Source organism: Chelon labrosus, assembly GCF_963514085.1.
Source record: "Chelon labrosus genome assembly, chromosome: 22".
Taxonomy (NCBI): Eukaryota; Metazoa; Chordata; class Actinopteri; order Mugiliformes; family Mugilidae; genus Chelon; species Chelon labrosus.
This window is the reverse complement of record NC_140355.1, coordinates 2,748,462-2,765,044: the sequence shown is the minus strand read 5'-3', so window position 1 is coordinate 2,765,044 and position 16,583 is coordinate 2,748,462. Positions and strand designations below refer to the sequence as shown.

General features: G+C 38.8%; 2 protein-coding genes across 2 annotated transcripts in view; one reads left to right on the top strand and one right to left on the bottom strand.

Moving 5' to 3' along the window:
• The window catches only part of atp8b1 (ATPase phospholipid transporting 8B1), a 35,170-nt gene extending 29,198 nt beyond the window's left edge, over positions 1-5,972 (bottom strand). The window contains exon 1 of the mRNA XM_084572729.1: positions 5,822-5,972. The gene's annotated coding sequence lies outside the window, so the exon portion shown is untranslated. The remainder of the gene's footprint in view (positions 1-5,821) is intronic.
• A 2,705-nt stretch (positions 5,973-8,677) lies between these two features.
• Positions 8,678-15,766, top strand: txnl1 (thioredoxin-like 1). The gene is made up of 8 exons (XM_084571737.1): positions 8,678-8,933; positions 10,070-10,166; positions 11,191-11,364; positions 11,799-11,921; positions 12,726-12,795; positions 12,959-13,131; positions 15,098-15,202; positions 15,295-15,766. The coding sequence occupies exons 1-8, from the start codon at positions 8,836-8,838 to the stop codon at positions 15,322-15,324; spliced, it is 870 nt and encodes a 289-aa protein (XP_084427863.1). The 5' UTR covers positions 8,678-8,835; the 3' UTR covers positions 15,325-15,766.
• The last annotated feature ends 817 nt before the right edge of the window (positions 15,767-16,583 follow it).

The following is a 16,583-nucleotide window of genomic DNA, read 5'->3' as shown; positions in this document are numbered from 1 at the left end:
TCATTTCAATACTGAACACAGATTCTTGGATAACATTACAGCCAATGTTGGCATTTTACTTTAGCTTTGAGATATTATGTCTTCCAGAGTAAGTAAAAACGCTGAAAAATGGTTGATGTTTCTTTGAAGGGGTCATTCAGAGACACAAGTCAGAGCAGCAAAGATTTTAAGAGATTTTAAACTTCAGCATTTGCAGGAAAATGCTTATTAGCTTTAGGATGGAAAGTAAAAAATTATGCTTAAGCCAACAGGCACTTCTCCCCCGGCGGGTTTCAGGCTGCTCTCACCCGTCACCTAACTTTAGCAAATATTGACCCAACCCAATGTAGACTAGTTTAAAAAGTCTGCCACAAGACCTGATATCTATTAACTCTGAAATGAGTCCAATTAAGAAAAATATTTTCCTCCTGAGAGCTTAACATTCACTGCTAGAGCCACCCCTCCAAAAAACAACCTATTGGAGGGTGAGAAGGAGAAGTCGCTCTATGAGAATCACCCTTCTCAGAGAACAGGTTTTGGTGTCTAGCCCGGAGCATCCCTATGGCAACAAAAGGAGCAGGGGAGGGAGGGGGGAGAGAGTCTTGCTGAGAGGGACAGGTGAAGAACATACCTAAGTGACGACAGCGAAACCTGAGAAGAGGGAAGAGGTGCAGCTTGAGCTCTGAATTCCCAGGTAAACATGCGGTGTGTGAAAAATGAAACCAACCAAAAAATAAAAATAAAAAATAAGGGAAAAAACCTGACCAGCAGATATACATTTCCATATACACATCCTTTGTGTATTGAATCTTTTTGAGATTGGAGAAGGAGTCCGCCCTTGTAGGTGCATACCAATTAATTCTAAATATATATATATATAATTTCTCTTGTTACAGTCTCATCTCTTTCATAGTTAACTGAAAATGTGAATCTGAGTACTACTTTATAAATGTTTTATAGTCGTTTTATTAGTATTTGAATTTATCATTTAAATCCTCATGTTTAAGTGAGAGAGTCTGCAGCACTCCAATCAGACTTCTATCAGATGTAGTTATGCTTGGGAATCTTTTTTTTTTTTGTTTCCCACTTTATGTATGGGATGTAGAGCGTGGAACTCCACATCTAAAAAAGTAAGTTGAAGTTGACGACTAAATGTTTGAAAAGAAACAGTGAGTGAATGCAGTAGGCTCCAGGTTAGAAGCATGAAATTAAAGGTGATGTGACTGGTTCTGCTGTGACTGTCTATCATGAATCTGACAATATAACTGAATGTCAGTAGAAAATCCCTCTCAAACAGGTAGTAAATTTGAAGAGATGCTTCTTCTATTGTTTAAATGGCCACTTTGCGATCTTATTAGGTCCACTAAATATTTTGACAGAAATCCAATTCTGAGGGCATTTGTGGAATTTCCTGCTTCAAAGAGATGTAAGGAACATACAAAATATAAGATCTTGTAGTAGACGGCAGTGTGAAGTATGCGTCTGTGAAGCACTGCAACACTGTGAGAACAGATGCTATCAGTCAGAATGATGCTGATCGGGTTTCTGCAGCACCTGAGGGGAATCCGCTTGAGCCAATGTCCGTAATAAAACAGGTGGAAAACTGTGTGAACAATGGTTTTGCGTTTTCTACTGAAAGTATCATTTTTGCCAATACCACATTCCTCCAGTCTGTTTTATTTTGCCATGTGAAGTCCTCTTAAATGCTAACCATCTGGATTTCCACCACCATATTGGGTGCCGTAACCTGACAAACGTCCCTAAATACAGGTATTTGTAAGTGGGAGAGCATTTGTTAAATCTCACCTAATACCAGCACGGACTGAGTTAGCCAGTAATCCAACATTATAATTTACAACCTCTTTGGATGTGTTGGTTCTATGTCATTCTGTCTATACTTTGTGAGGTCATACTAGTCTTTGATTTGCAATCCATTAAAACCTTGAAAAAAAAAAAAAAAAAAAACTCATTTGCATTCCCATAATAAGAGTAAATTAAGGGCTATAACTGTCAGTAACTGTAAATTCATCTATTATATGTATAATCAATCCAGCGTTTCCCCTAAGTTTACAGCTTTTTTAGTGCATCCCCCTAATATAATGGTAAGGGGAACACTGCAGTCAATTGCTGTCATCTCAGAAATAGAAACATTCCCACGCTGCACTGTGTTTGCGTGTGTGCGCGTGCTGGCTGTAATTGAGCTTAATGAAGTTTAATGAGTCGAGCTTCTTCTGTATTTTACTCACAGCTGGAGTCCAGACAATGAACCTATAGATGCACAGTCAGTCTACAGAGGCGTCAGCTTCCACTTCAGAGTGTGATCCCACACCACCAGAACCCCTGCAAGGTGATAGCACTGCTAGAGGTAGAAGCTCTGTAACTCTGTGGAATTTGAAGATGTTCTTAGGGCACGGCAGAAACTACGATTACCGGCTCCTTCTTTTATAGTGAAATCTTAGAGTGTTCCGCCAACAACAAGCACACACGCTACCAGCATCCCCCGTGCAGTCAAATCTGTCTGATTTGATTATGTTGTTCTTACGACATGTATGACTGAAACCTCAAGCCTCTGACGTAAAATGCTTTTGACAGAAGTGGTTTAAGGTAGAGTGACCTAGAAAAATACTGTACAGTAACAAAATACCACAGTAACATCATTTTGACACCTAGACCCTAAAGAAGATCATAACCCATTTCAGTTTATGCTCACATTTCCCAGTAACTTGGTCACCAAATTACCAAAAGAAAACAATACTAACAGTGAGCATCATACTTTTGGGGCACTGGCTACATGACATGTGCCTGCTTGGGACATACGGAAACAACTCAAAAGCTTAATAAAGGAATTACGTATGATTAAAGTAGATTTACCCCTTTAAGATTAATTAATGCTTCAAGTCATGATAATTAGTGGGCAAGTGACAAAGAGATTTGTGGAAAAAAAATGAATTTCTAAGGAATATATTAGCACGAGTGATGGGACACACATTTCTGCTTACTGCAGTGAACAGATGTATTTTATGTGACTTATTAGACTTTAAGCTAATGCTTTGCTTTGTTTTAAGACATCTTAATGGATTCATTTCAGCAATGGCAACCTAAGCCTGTATTTCACAGTAAACGAGTAACACTGTGGTGCACAACTAGAAGAAGAAGAAGAATACTGTTACCTATTTCAAATACACACTCGTATTTATAATTATTAATTTGTCAAAAAAATATTGTACAAAAGCATTTAAAACAAAGGAATAATTGAAACAGAAAGAAAGCTGACATAAAATGGGATTGGAAGAATCGGAGTCGTAAACCTGTCCGCTTGGCCAAATGGAAAACATTTAAAAACAGCTGCCACGATGCCTTCACATCAGACCATGCAGCCCATTTGCCTCTCAAGTCACAATTCAAATCCTCCTTGACTGCTTCCAAGGTGAGACATTTCCATAAGGAAGCAAACATTTCCCTAATCAAAAAGACTCGTACTTGCTTGCACACCAGCAACAATGATTGTTTATGGAAAAACAGCTACCACTGTGTTCAGACACAACACCAGCAGCAATGGAGGTTATTTCCCCTCCAGGAAGTTCTGTGGTACGTTAAAAGCATGTGTAGCAGCTAGATTTAGTGCTTCACTCAAAATCTCCCTTTTTACTTCTATAGGAAGTTTGTAGTTTGCTTATGGACAGATAACAGCATGGACAATGTTATGTCAGTTACAGTTTAGGGGAGAGAAGAAAAAGCCATCACCCATAAAGTCACACCCATAAAGAAAATTCAGACATGGGATCCTTATTTTTGTTGTAAAAATAAACCAATAGACCAAGTCTTCAGTACAGCACGTGTTTCATTAGGTAAATTATTGTTAAATGTGGAAGAAGATAAATCTTTTAGGGCGTGGCTACCCTGTGACTGTCAAGTTTCTAGTGCAGGGGTGGAAAAACACAAAGAGGCCAAGTCCTGGCCCTAGTGGCGGACACCTAGCCGGGCTCAGTTCTTGTCAGAATACGAGTCTGGTAACATGTCAGTTGGATTTCATCATGGGGCCCGTTTCAACCAATACCTCTACATGCATTTGGATAGTCCAACAACCATTTCTGTTTTCAACGCAGACCAAATTTCTGCCACAAACAGTTTGCAGGCGGGGAAGTTATTCTGACTTCCTGACTAGAGAAATAAGGTCTATCTATAAGACCTTATTTCAGGGAAAGAACATAATATAGTACACTAATCAACAGCTAGTTTTCTTGACTTTCAAAATTACGTTTTAATGGCACAAATCCAACAGGATCAAAAAACAATTAGACATCTTGACATCCAAAAATCATCACCTCTGGCTCCAAAAAGTCGATAAGGCAACAACCAAAAACACCAGTCACTTGGTTTCAAAAAGGACAGTCAACACACCAATGGGTTATGTCTCTGAGGCTACATGCAGGCTTCCCGGATACAATCTATGTGTTCAACCAGTTTAACTAGAATATTTTTTATTGTTAAAAAAAAGAAAAAAAATTATCAATTTTCAACTATGACAAGACAATGCTCAGTAAATTGCAAAAAGTATAAAAGCACATTATGTACAAACCTGGGACAACGGTTTACATTTTTAATATAGCTACAAAATAATAGTGTAGGGATAAAGTACAAAATGTTATATGTATATATTTTTGTTTAATTCACAAGTCACATCGTGTAACACAGACAGGCTTTTTCTCAGGATAAGACAAACAATATGCAAATGTTGAGGGAAGGCAACAAAAAGATCACAAATGTTATACGGAAGAGCCAATGTTTTCATAAAAATCGGCAACCATCAAACCTGTCTAAATGCCCAAAAGGCCAAAGCGCAGATGCTGAAGTTTAGTAGCCTCTTACTTTCCTCACACCATATTTTACCTTCGTCATCGAGAGTAAGACATTGGACTGTGTAATGGCAAATATTTGTGTCGGGAATTGAAGCACTTCAACTAGGGCTGGGCAGTGCAAATTTACCACAAATAAACACTGCTTCGATACCCGAGTTTGAGTAAATACCACTACGATTCCTTTACTTGACTACACGACTTCGAACAGCAAAATAAACACGCCATCTGGAAATTATTTAGTTGCGAGTGTAACAGGATCTTGAGTGTTTTAAGATCTAGACAAACCCACCAGGTCTGTTCTATGGACACAGTATGGTCAGCATAAAAAAATGTTGAAGTTCAAGTCTATATACAAACAGTCCTCTGATAAATCAATGAAACTCCACATGTTCTGTTTTTTAATCCAAATTGCCTCAGGTGTGTAGTGAACTGTATGACACTACGGTTAAACTGTTAAACTGAAGTGATTGACAGGAGTCTAGCTCTATAGATCAAATGGAATGGACGAAGTGTAAGATAAGAAAAATTATTTGGAAACAACACAAACATAGCCCAGTTTAAAAAGCATTCAGTTTTTAGGATGGTTTGTGTACGTATATTAATGTATTCCCCATAACATGCCAGTGAATTGACTTTAAAGCAACATTTTCTTCCATATAACAGAAGTCCATTGGATTTTTGGATCTTTTAAGGATTTGAGTTTCAGACATTACAAAATAATTTTCGACCATAAACCAACCAGTCTAAAACAGAATCAGAAGCTGGATATGAATTTGTAAAGTGACTTTTCTGAAGCCAACGCGTTTAAAACAAGGTTCTAGAACAAAACTGCAAACAATAGTCTCTTTAGAGAGGAAAGGTGAGTAGAGTAGAAACCGCCCAGGTGAGTCGCTTATCCTGCTCATGGTGTTTTTGATAAACACTTACAAAGCCTAAAACTCAAAGCTAAACACCGAAAAGTGTACAGTTTGGTGTGCGCTTACCCAGTGTCTTCTCCTCGGAATAATTTAGGATAACAAGGTGAATCTCGCTCTCAGTCGGTGTCCGGGGCGCTCTCTGTCACCGCACCATGTTTTCTTCTTCTTCCTGCTTGTAGAGTCTCCTGCGGCGGCTCCCCGCCCTTCTTCCCCCCGCTGCCTCACCTGTTCAGCCCCGCACAAACCTGCCGGACCGGTCGGACCCGTTCACCGTTTAAAACAACAATAAATAGCCAGTTTAAAAACTACGCGTGGCATTTAGAGGAAGGAAGTGGGCACGGAGGTGTTCTGGTCACGTGGGGTGCAGGTAAATACGCGTGGGCCTATTAAATTGTTAATTAGTCCAGGTGGGGCTGGCAGGCTGGAGACTGAACATGCCACTTTGCCGCTATTTGTTTTAGTCCACTTTCTAATGGTTTAGGAAGAACATTTGGGTCTCTGACATTACACAGAACTATAAGTAGTGTAGCCTACATGTTAACATAATTTCTTCATTAAAAACATTTTAACTATGATTAAGATCAATAAAACATGGGAACAACAAAAGTCAAATTTGAACTTCTCTAAATGAAAATGTGTCGCCTGAAAAGTTTAAATGTTTGAGAAGGTGGCTTTTTATCTTACAGAATCTAAACAATTTTCCTGATTTGAAATGTTTTAAAGGATGTGTTCGTGTTGTAGGCCTGGCATTTATTTATTATTTGTGGACTCCCTAAACAAGATTATAAAGATATACATACGGTTTGAAAATGGGCTAAACTAAAAAGAACGTAGAATGACATGAATTTGTAAGAACAGGGATTAAAAAAGGTAGACAAACATCCGCAATTCAGCCATCATATGGTTTGGAAAGTGCAAAGTAAAAAGGAGCGTAAAAAGAAAATAATCTTTATTAATTAAATTAAAATTAATTAAATTTTATTTGGATTTGGAGCTTACTTTTTGTTTATTCTATTATTTATTTTTCTTATTTTACTAAGATAAGATAAATAAAAATTTGATAAAAAAAGATTTAATCAGTTTAATTTGTTAACTTGATGTGTTTTTTTGGTGTTGTTTCTTTGTTTCTTTGTTTTTACAGAATGTGTTCCATTCTGTGCGTTTTCACATTAACATTAAGAATTTTTCTTGATTCTCTTATTTTCTACTATTAATCCTTGTAATTAAAGCTCTGTCAGTCAAACTGGATTTTTTTCTTCTTTAAACATAGTTTGTATATGGAAATTTTGTCATTCTCTTTCAGATGATCATGTCATTCATTTCTGGTGTTGTCATGCACATTCGCTTGTCACTAACTCCATTAGTTGAGTAGCAGCGCCACCTATGGACAATTCTTCTTCTTCTCCTGATTGCATAGGAAAATATTAATTTAGCAAAACATATTTAAAGGTTTATTATTATTAATATATTTGTAGGAATAACCTTTATAATAATGTTTTAAACAAGTAGCTTTAAAATACAATATAGTCATTTAGTGTTTAGTTTGTATTTTTAACTTTATTATTATTTCGTATATTATTTTTTAATCTTGCTTGCATTTTTGCAATGTCTTGTCCTGCTGTACCATCTAAATTTACCCCTGGTGATCAATAAAGTCTTATCGAACTATCTTTAACCTTTGAAAACTGTTGTTACTGTTGGTAATTAAGTAATAGTGAGAGGAAATAAAAAAAAAAACAGATCAAAAGAAAATCCAAACTTCATTCAATTAAAAAAAAACTAAACATAATTTTACTGTTTATTATTTTTAGGAGGGAAATGCTTATCACTTTGTACTGATTTATTGTAACAATCGTCTTTACACTGTGATCATATAGCGATATAATGTTATTAAAACAAAACACATGCTCTAAACAGTAATGTATTTATCAGAAGTGAAAAGGGAAAAAGCAGCTGTGGGACGGAAGGGTCACAGGTTCGCATTCCCCTGTGTCCATGGCTGAGGTGCCTTGAACAAGCACCTAAAATTGCTCCCCAGGCGCTATACAAGTGGCAGTCCACTGCTGCGTACACACTGTGTGAACAAATGGATGGGTCAAATGCAGAGAAATAATTTCCCCTTGTGGGATCAATACAGTATAAATTATATTAATTATTGTTATAAGTATTATTGTTAGAGCTAGAAATGGTTGTTTGCAACCACTATCAGGTATGCAATAGTAACAAGATGCCTTCCAAGTTGACCAGTATTAATTAGCATTAGTTGTTATAACTTAACTCTGCTTCACCAATGTGAACATACAAAAAAAACATGCAAAACAGCACAAGGTGCTGATCTGGCCTCCAAATTCACTAGATCCCAAACTGATCAAGTATCTGTAGGATGATCCACAGAGGCCCCTCCCCTCAACCCATAGGACTCAAAGGCCCCCACTAACAACATTCTGTTACCAGACACCACAGGACACCCTCAGCCTCACCCATGTCCATTCTCTGATGAGTCACAACTGTTTTAAAGGCACAAGGAAGACCTACACAATATTAGGAAGGTGGTCATAGTGTTATACCATATCTGTGTATGTATAAATAAACACATTACAGTTTAAACAGTGTTCATCCTGGTAGCAGTAAATCACCAGGGAAATTAACGCTACCGGAATCCTATCTGTTTTTCTATACTGGTTTTATTTTAATGTCCTGGTGTTGAGACAGTTCAACATTTATTTTGAAAGGCTGACAATTAGGTCTACGAGTTTTTTCTTCTTCTTTCTAGAAGTTGTCATTGGAGTTTACTTTCTTTCTCCTGTGGGTGGCAGCACAACGCACACCAGCTTAAAAACTACGACCAGCCAGAGAAGAAGAAAGGAACTCCTCCTTTCCTGTTGCGTATTGGCCAATCAGGAGTCTACATCCTGTACCAGCTCACTGTAACAGTAGTGTGGCTCAGAACCGAATAGCTAGTTAGCTTATATATTCACAGAAAGCTAAAAACAAAGAACTTTATATTTATTCGGTTGGACAGTTTCCTGCCCGGAACATCCCCTGGGGAACCAGCTTACACTGTAGTCGCAAACTGCACCATGGTCGGTGTTAAAGTGATCGGGAGCGACCCGGACTTCCAACCAGAGCTAGCGGCCGCCGGCTCCAGGCTAGCGGTGGTGAAGTTCACAATGGCTGGGTAAGCTCTTCAGACCGGCTGCGAGGCCTTACGGTTACGATGGCTCGACCTTTAGCATTAGACTGAAAACACGCAGAGCCCGTCGTTGAACGTTTTTGGAGAGGTGGCGTGAGATGGAGCTGGTCGTGCTATCGGCCAGGAGCAGCTGTCTTTCTTGTGAAAGCTATGTTAGCATGCTAACGTTAGCAAACGTTAGCTACTTAGCCCTGTTGCTTAGAATGACATAGCACTATTACAGTAACTTGGATTTAAATGAACTCCCAGGAGAGGAGCAACAGAGGAGAGCCGTTAATACAATGCTAAACAGTACATACAATGTTGTTTCTCCCAGTATCATGGTAAGAGTGTGTCTTTACACCGTGATTGTAACCTTGTTGTTATGAGGTTTTATTTGATTTGTTGTCTCTAGGTCCAGTAAGTTGATTAAATCACTGATAGCTTTGAAAAATACGAGCTAAATGCCGTATACACACTTAGAATTAAAAGTTTTGTTTCTTGTTTAGCATATTGCAATGAATGTAATGTGTATGTTATTCCAATGCGTATTTTTTAGTGTCTGTTAGAGAAACTAAGTAACCTCAAGATGTAGTTTAGGTGAGCTGTGGTGTGTGTTTCTCAAATATCAATATCTTTATTTAACAGCCTTATTTATACTTTTTATACTAGCTCCTACTATCAAAACCTTGGAACTGGCAATAGTTGTATGAATCAACAGTGAGGATCGTGTAGCCTAATATTGATGATACAACACTTAAGGATTGACAAGTTTGTCATGTTTATTGCTTGCAGTCAAGATCAATATATAGGTTTTTGCTGATATTTTATCTGAACATGGCAGCCGATAAGCAGAAGACATGTCACCAAGGAATTTTTAAAGCTATCTTTAGAACTTTTGTCTCCCCCTTCTGGCAGTAGGAGTAATTAATCATTCTTACTCTGAACGCTAGGTTACTTTTTTTATCTGAAGCATCAGAACATTTTCTTGGACACTTACTAAATTCTGTAGAAATTGTAATACTGGTTTCTCTGGGGTTCCCTCTTATGGAATCCTCCTGTAACATGCGTAGTACTGACTATTCATTTCAGCACTACTTTCATCGTTCAGAAGACTAACCTACCCTCTTCTCCCTGCTCAGGTGTCGGCCCTGCGTCAGAATAGCCCCAGCATTCAACATGTTGAGTAACAAGTACCCACAGGTCGTCTTCCTCGAAGTAGATGTTCATGTCTGTCAGGTGAGTCTTATCTGCCATGTCCCCCACAGAGTTTTAATCCTGCTGACTTGGTGAGTTGCAACACAGCTGGAGAAAAGTTATTCAATCCCTTTGATGGTCTGGATTTAGCACCTGCCAAGTGCCACATGCGGGCAGATTTTCCACTTGGCAAGTCACTTGCCGCACTGGCAAAATATAGAACATAAAACAACTAGGCTGAGTTTTGGTGTAACTTACAGTCACAGATTCAGAAAACTTTATTTGTCTCCGGGAGGCAATTTAAGGCACAAGTGAGCAGTTTAACGTGCAAGTACAGACATTTTAAAGAGCAAAACACAAAAACAGAAATAGAACAAGGTACAAAGTATGAAGTATATACCATGCCATAAATGATATAACTATATATAACATCCATGGACAATGTAAACGGACTGTATAAGTTATGTAACTAAAGTGCAAATGCAAACAGTAAACAGTTGTTACAGGGATTATATATTTATAGCCGAGGTAGAATGGGTAATAAATGCTTTCTGTCAGAGTTTGTCTCACACAGTGTTAAGATAAGATAAGATAAGATAAGTCATGTTTATTAATCCCACGTATGGGAAATTTCCTTGTCACAGTAGCACGGAATTTGGCAAATGTATATACAGAAGACAATGACGACTTCGACATGGTTAAAAAAAGAGTTACCAAAACGACACAATACAAATTTGAAAAATAGTTTTTGATTTCACCCGTATTCCACAAATACCTTTCCCTACTCTGCCTCTGATGAAGAGGGTGACTGTGGTAGAGAGTGAGTTTAAGTTGATTCAAATAATTCAACAACGCTCGATTTTCTCTGCCGCTATAATACGTAAGCGTTTTATTTCTCAGTGCCTGATCCAAGTGAACAAAGGTTATGTTCTCAGCTGTGCTTTATAGCGTCTGTATGTCCAGCTGCAGCATTTCCTGTCTTACACACACCGTACATTTTTCTTTTTAAATACATTCTAATAATGTTGCAAAGATAATCTCACCCATTTATTTCTGTTTTTGTCAGGCAACGGCAGCAGCCAACAACATCTCAGCCACACCAACATTCTTGTTCTTCAGGAACCGAGTTCGGGTGGATCAGTACCAGGGGGCAGACTCTGCAGGTCTGGAGGAGAAGATCAAACAGCACACAGAGAACGACCCGGGAAACAGCGAGGACTCTGACATTCCTAAGGGATACGTGAGTGAACAGTGTTTTTGACAACAATTTGTTAGCTTTTGTTCCCTCCATATGAATGAATGAATGCAGTTTTTTTTTCTCGCCATAGTCTCTTATACAGAAATGTGACGTGGCAGTTTGGGACAGTTTTGCGCTATATAAATAAAAACTGAACTGAAGATGCAACTCCAGTGCTGTTAATCAATGTTTAGCTTACTTTGTGTCATTTAAAGAATTAAAGTATGTAAACACTCTGGGTAGGATAAAGCACAATATTCAGCATTGTAGAGGTGCTAGCAACAGCAGAAATCTGACACCGAGTTAAAACATATGGCAAGGCATCTGTTAACCCCTCACATCGACAGCGGGCCAGCTTTAGAAAGTAAAAATGTTTGATTACACAAAGTTAGAAACAAGTAAATGTTAAAGTTCGTCTTTCCTGTTTTATTTTTCAGATGGACCTCATGCCATTTGTCAACAAGGCTGGCTGCGAGTGCCTCAACGAGAGCGACGACTGTGGCTTTGACAGCTGCTTAATCAAAGACTCCTCCTACCTGGAGTCTGACTGCGATGAACAGGTGCCAGATATTCTTGACACATATTCCAGAAGATGCCTTTTTTCTAGATGTTTTTTTTTTCTTTGTCACAAAGAAAAAAAATAACACGTCATTCTCCATCACCAGTTTCTTCCTCATTTCTTTTAATTCTTGACAAAATGAATGTGGGGATGTGTTCAGTTGGCCTAGTATTGCCTTTTAATGACATATATCCCAAACTTTGACAGCATAGACACATGCTTAGAACCCAGAACACTAGCTTGATGGGTTTTTAAAAGTCATGAGAAGCTTCAGGTTAAGTTAAGATTTGTACTCCTCTACATTACGCCAGGAGTGTTACAGTAAAAACTGGATTGACAACACTTTTGTTGACATTACTGTGGCTAGGCTGGAGACTACAGGTAATGGCATGTTGAATTTGAAAAATGTATTCAGTATTCAGTATTCGTATTTCAAATAAAAAAGATTAGAGTAGTTTTTTTCTGATTGCATTATTGCCATGAAATAGATGTAGTTATAACCAACCAGGAGCACGAACAGAATCAAGGTTACATGCTACCCTGTTCCGATTTTCTCCCTGATTTGTAACGAAATATAGAGAACAGTCTTTATGGAACAGCCTCTTAAAATCATATTCAAATAACATTTAAATGCATCAGCGTCTAACTAAGAAAAACATTGATTCCATTCACACTTCCAAAATGTGGATTTTTCTTTTCTTTCCTGACGCCTCAAGACAATTCTGTCTTTGTCTTTTTGATGAGTATGATTTAATACGTGTGTTAGTTTGTCTAATGTATTTCCATTATTTTTAATCTTGTCCAGTTGTTGATAACGATGGCCTTCAACCAGCCTGTCAAACTCTTCTCCATGAAGCTACAGTCCTCAGACTTTGGTGAGTTTAATTCTACTACTCTCATATGGAGGTAAAGCACCGAAAATAGTTTTCATTCTCCTGTTAACTAGCATGCTCTCTCCTTTCCCTCCTGCCATCTTCCTATTCCACTCCTCTTCCTCATATTGTGTGTTTGGCCTTTGGCGGTCTTTCTCCCTGTCAGCCCAAGCCCCGAAGGTGGTGAAGGTGTTCATCAATCTGCCTCGGTCAATGGGTTTTGATGATGCGGAACGGAGCGAGGCCACTCAGACTCTGGAGCTGTCGGAGGAAGACTACAAAGACGACAGTTTGGTTCCTCTGCGTTACGTCAAGTTTCAGAATGTACAGAGTGTTACGGTAAGGACCGGATTAGCAACATGCTTGTTGAGAATAGCTTTGGCTAGGCCTGAGACTGGTAATGTCATATAGGGTTTGGAATGCACTCACCAGTAGCAGTTCACTACATTTCATGCAAGACTAGAGTTAGTTTTTTCTGTTTGCAATATGACCATTAAACATAGATTCTTCCTGTTTCAGACATGATCCCCTTACACATGATTAATCTAGTGTAATATAAATATGGTGGTGTTATGTCTGAATTAACACCCTGCTCACATTTTCAGTAAAAGTCCAGTGGTAGTCTTACTACGACACCTGGTAACATTCATGTATGAAGAATAGGCAGGAACAAGATTGTGACATATTTTAACATACACACAACATGAAAACCAATGACGGGTGATGGGAATAACATTAAGACTCTTGTTGCAATGCAATGTTCTGCAGAGAAAATCTAGTTCTGATATTCATGTAGATGTTATTTAGACACGTACAACCCACGTAAACGTTGTTGCTGATCAGGCATCCCCACCCCTTAGCAATGACACTCCCTGACAGCAGCAGCCATCCCCAGCAGGATGCAGCGCAAAAACTGCTTAAAAACAGCTCAGGAAACATGAAAAATAGTCCAAGCTGTTGCCTTGGCTTCCAAACTCCCCATGCCCTAAACTGATCAAGTATCTGTCGGATGCACTGGAACAAACTTGGTCCACAGAGGCCATGCAAGACAGATAGAACATCCTCAGAATGCCTAGTGTCCATTTCTCGATGCACCCGTACTTTGTGGGAGGCAAAAAGGAGAACTAACCATTATCAGGCATGTGGTTTTAATGTTGTGACTAATATCAAATGGGAAGAGCTCTTTGTGTGCTCTTGGACTAAATTATTTAATCTACTTTTGTCATTTCTGTTTCTTATGCACTGGTTCTCTATGCTGGTCAGCTGGTCAGAGACAACTCTGTCACAGACTCTGATTAACACGGTGAAGTGTCTAAAAACACAACAAAGAGCTTGACTAGTTCTAAAAAAAAAAGTAGCGCCACAGACACTCACCGAGGGCCTGTCACAGGAAAATGGCCGACTGTTGTCTTGTTGTATCACGGCTCATTAAATGTAACATCCTGTAATTTTCAGTCAACATTCCTGGATACAAATTATTCTATTTGTACCGTGCAAGGTTATGTTAGCAAACTGATACTATGTTGGAAAAACATTCTAGGGAAATGAAACTCACAAAAAACAACTGAAACCATACTGTGTAATGTCAAGACGACAAACCGCTCTGAGCATGTCTCCAACGGTATAATATCAAAACCAACAGTAATACTGAAACTGAAAACTAAACATTTATAAAACAGCAAACTCATTCTGGAAACTACCTGAAACTAAACTGATTTGAAAACAAAAATAAAAACTGATTAAAAATACAAAACTGTCATGAATAGTTCATGTTTACATGGAGAGAAAATGCTTATCACCGTTACGCACTGCTATATGTGTTTACCTGAAACCACTGTACGCTCAGCTTTAATGTCTTGACGTTCAATACATGGTAATCTCATTTTATTAAATTAAACTAAAAGAAACCCGTACTTTAAATGAACACCATGGAAAATCCTGTCTGGTTGTTTATCAAAGTCATGGTAAACGCACATACGCATACATGTTCTTGGTTTCATGTCGACATACCTAGAAATAAGGTATTCATTATTTATTTTGCAAACAGTGTCCCACAGTAAGCTAGTTGTGAGAGCGATGGTGTGTATGAGCGTGTTGCTGATTCACTCACACACCCAGTGCAGTGCCTGCACATGACTAACGTACGCTCAAGAAGCTTGTGCTTTGTTTGGAGATATTGATGAGTGTGAGATCAACCCACATCACATGTTGCCACTAGAACAAGAAGTCTAAATGAATGCATTTGAATATGTTTTAGTCTGATTATAAATTTCATTTTGTCTTTTTTTTCTACTTTTCTTATCAGTTGTTTGTCAAGTCGAACCAAGGAGATGAGGAGACAACAAAAATCAACTACCTGACGTTCATAGGTACTCCAGTACAAGCTACCAACATGAGCGACTTCAAAAGGGTATGCAACCGTAGCGGCCGCCTTCATTGATTTATCTTCAGGTCTGTTTGAGTGTGTCACACTCACAATACAATGATTTCATTGTCATGCAGGTTGTAGGGAAGAAAGGTGAGAGCCACTGAGCGTGAGAATGAAGGGGAGGGAGGACGAGAAGAAGAGGACGAGGCCGCAGATACATCCCAAGGACTTTCCTCTCTGCCAAAGCTACTACACACAAAGCTGTCAGACAAACACACATACGTACATACACACACTGCCTCCAGCTGCCCTCCCTGAGCTCTGAATGGAATCTCCGTCTGTGGAGACTCAGTCTATAAATCATTTGTATTGTAATTCTGATGAAATCACTGTAAATAAAACCCAATCCTTTTTCAAAGGCACGTTCGTGAAGTCTGCTCTTTTTTTCTGCTCTACGTCCATGGCTCAAGGAACTTCGGCGAGCCACCTGTCCCCAAAACTGCTGCCTGCCCACCTTGCACAGCTTCCCACTGCCCAAAGTGTGCTCACTACTCCCAGTGTACACAATGGATGAGTTAAATGCAGAGCATGTTTACTAGGGAGTGTATGTGCTATGGATTTATTACATAAGGACATACAAAATGCATTAGCTGTTGCAGAGTCATGTAGAGATCATGGGAAAGCCAGTTTGTGCCAGCATTTGTGTTGTGTTTAGGTACTTGCAGTTCAGTTCTACCACCAGAACTTCCCATGTACTCAGATTGTACAAAGGAATCAAAAATAAAACTATGCTGTATAAAAAATTCTTGTTGTTGACAGGAAGTCTGTGAATGGAATGGTAAATGCAACAATGGCTCAGGTTCTTTGATCGCCACCATCTTCTCCCAAAATGAGACCATGATCAGACACAAAGAGAAGACGTAAAACAAGATTGATTTGTTAATTGGTGTTGTTTCTCCAATGGAGATGGACCATGGCGAGTGAAGAAATGTTTAATGCTGGACCTGCAATGCTTCTTGCTGTTGACGCTGACTATATATAGCGGTAGTAATTCTAAAAGGCAGCTGACACTGTTAAGAAGTTTGCTAGCCATTCTCAGTTCAAACAAGTCAGAACAGCTGTATGTGACCTAGCTACCTACCGCTCTGAGGTAGTTCTATGCAGCAAACAAGCCATGCTAACCTTGCTCAGAGAATTCGGAACATGGCCTTAATGAACCTCTTTGACAACCCAAAATATTCTCGCACCAGCACAACATTCCGGTAACATGCCCTCCCCCTCTGTAGTAAGCTTCAAACCTTTACCTCATATTGCACCTTTAAAAGGCACGGAATTGTCTCCTAATGAACCTAAATGTTCAGGTGTATTTAACACAGCATCAGTAGATACTTTACTGTAACGCCAGCAGCTATTTCGACAACCA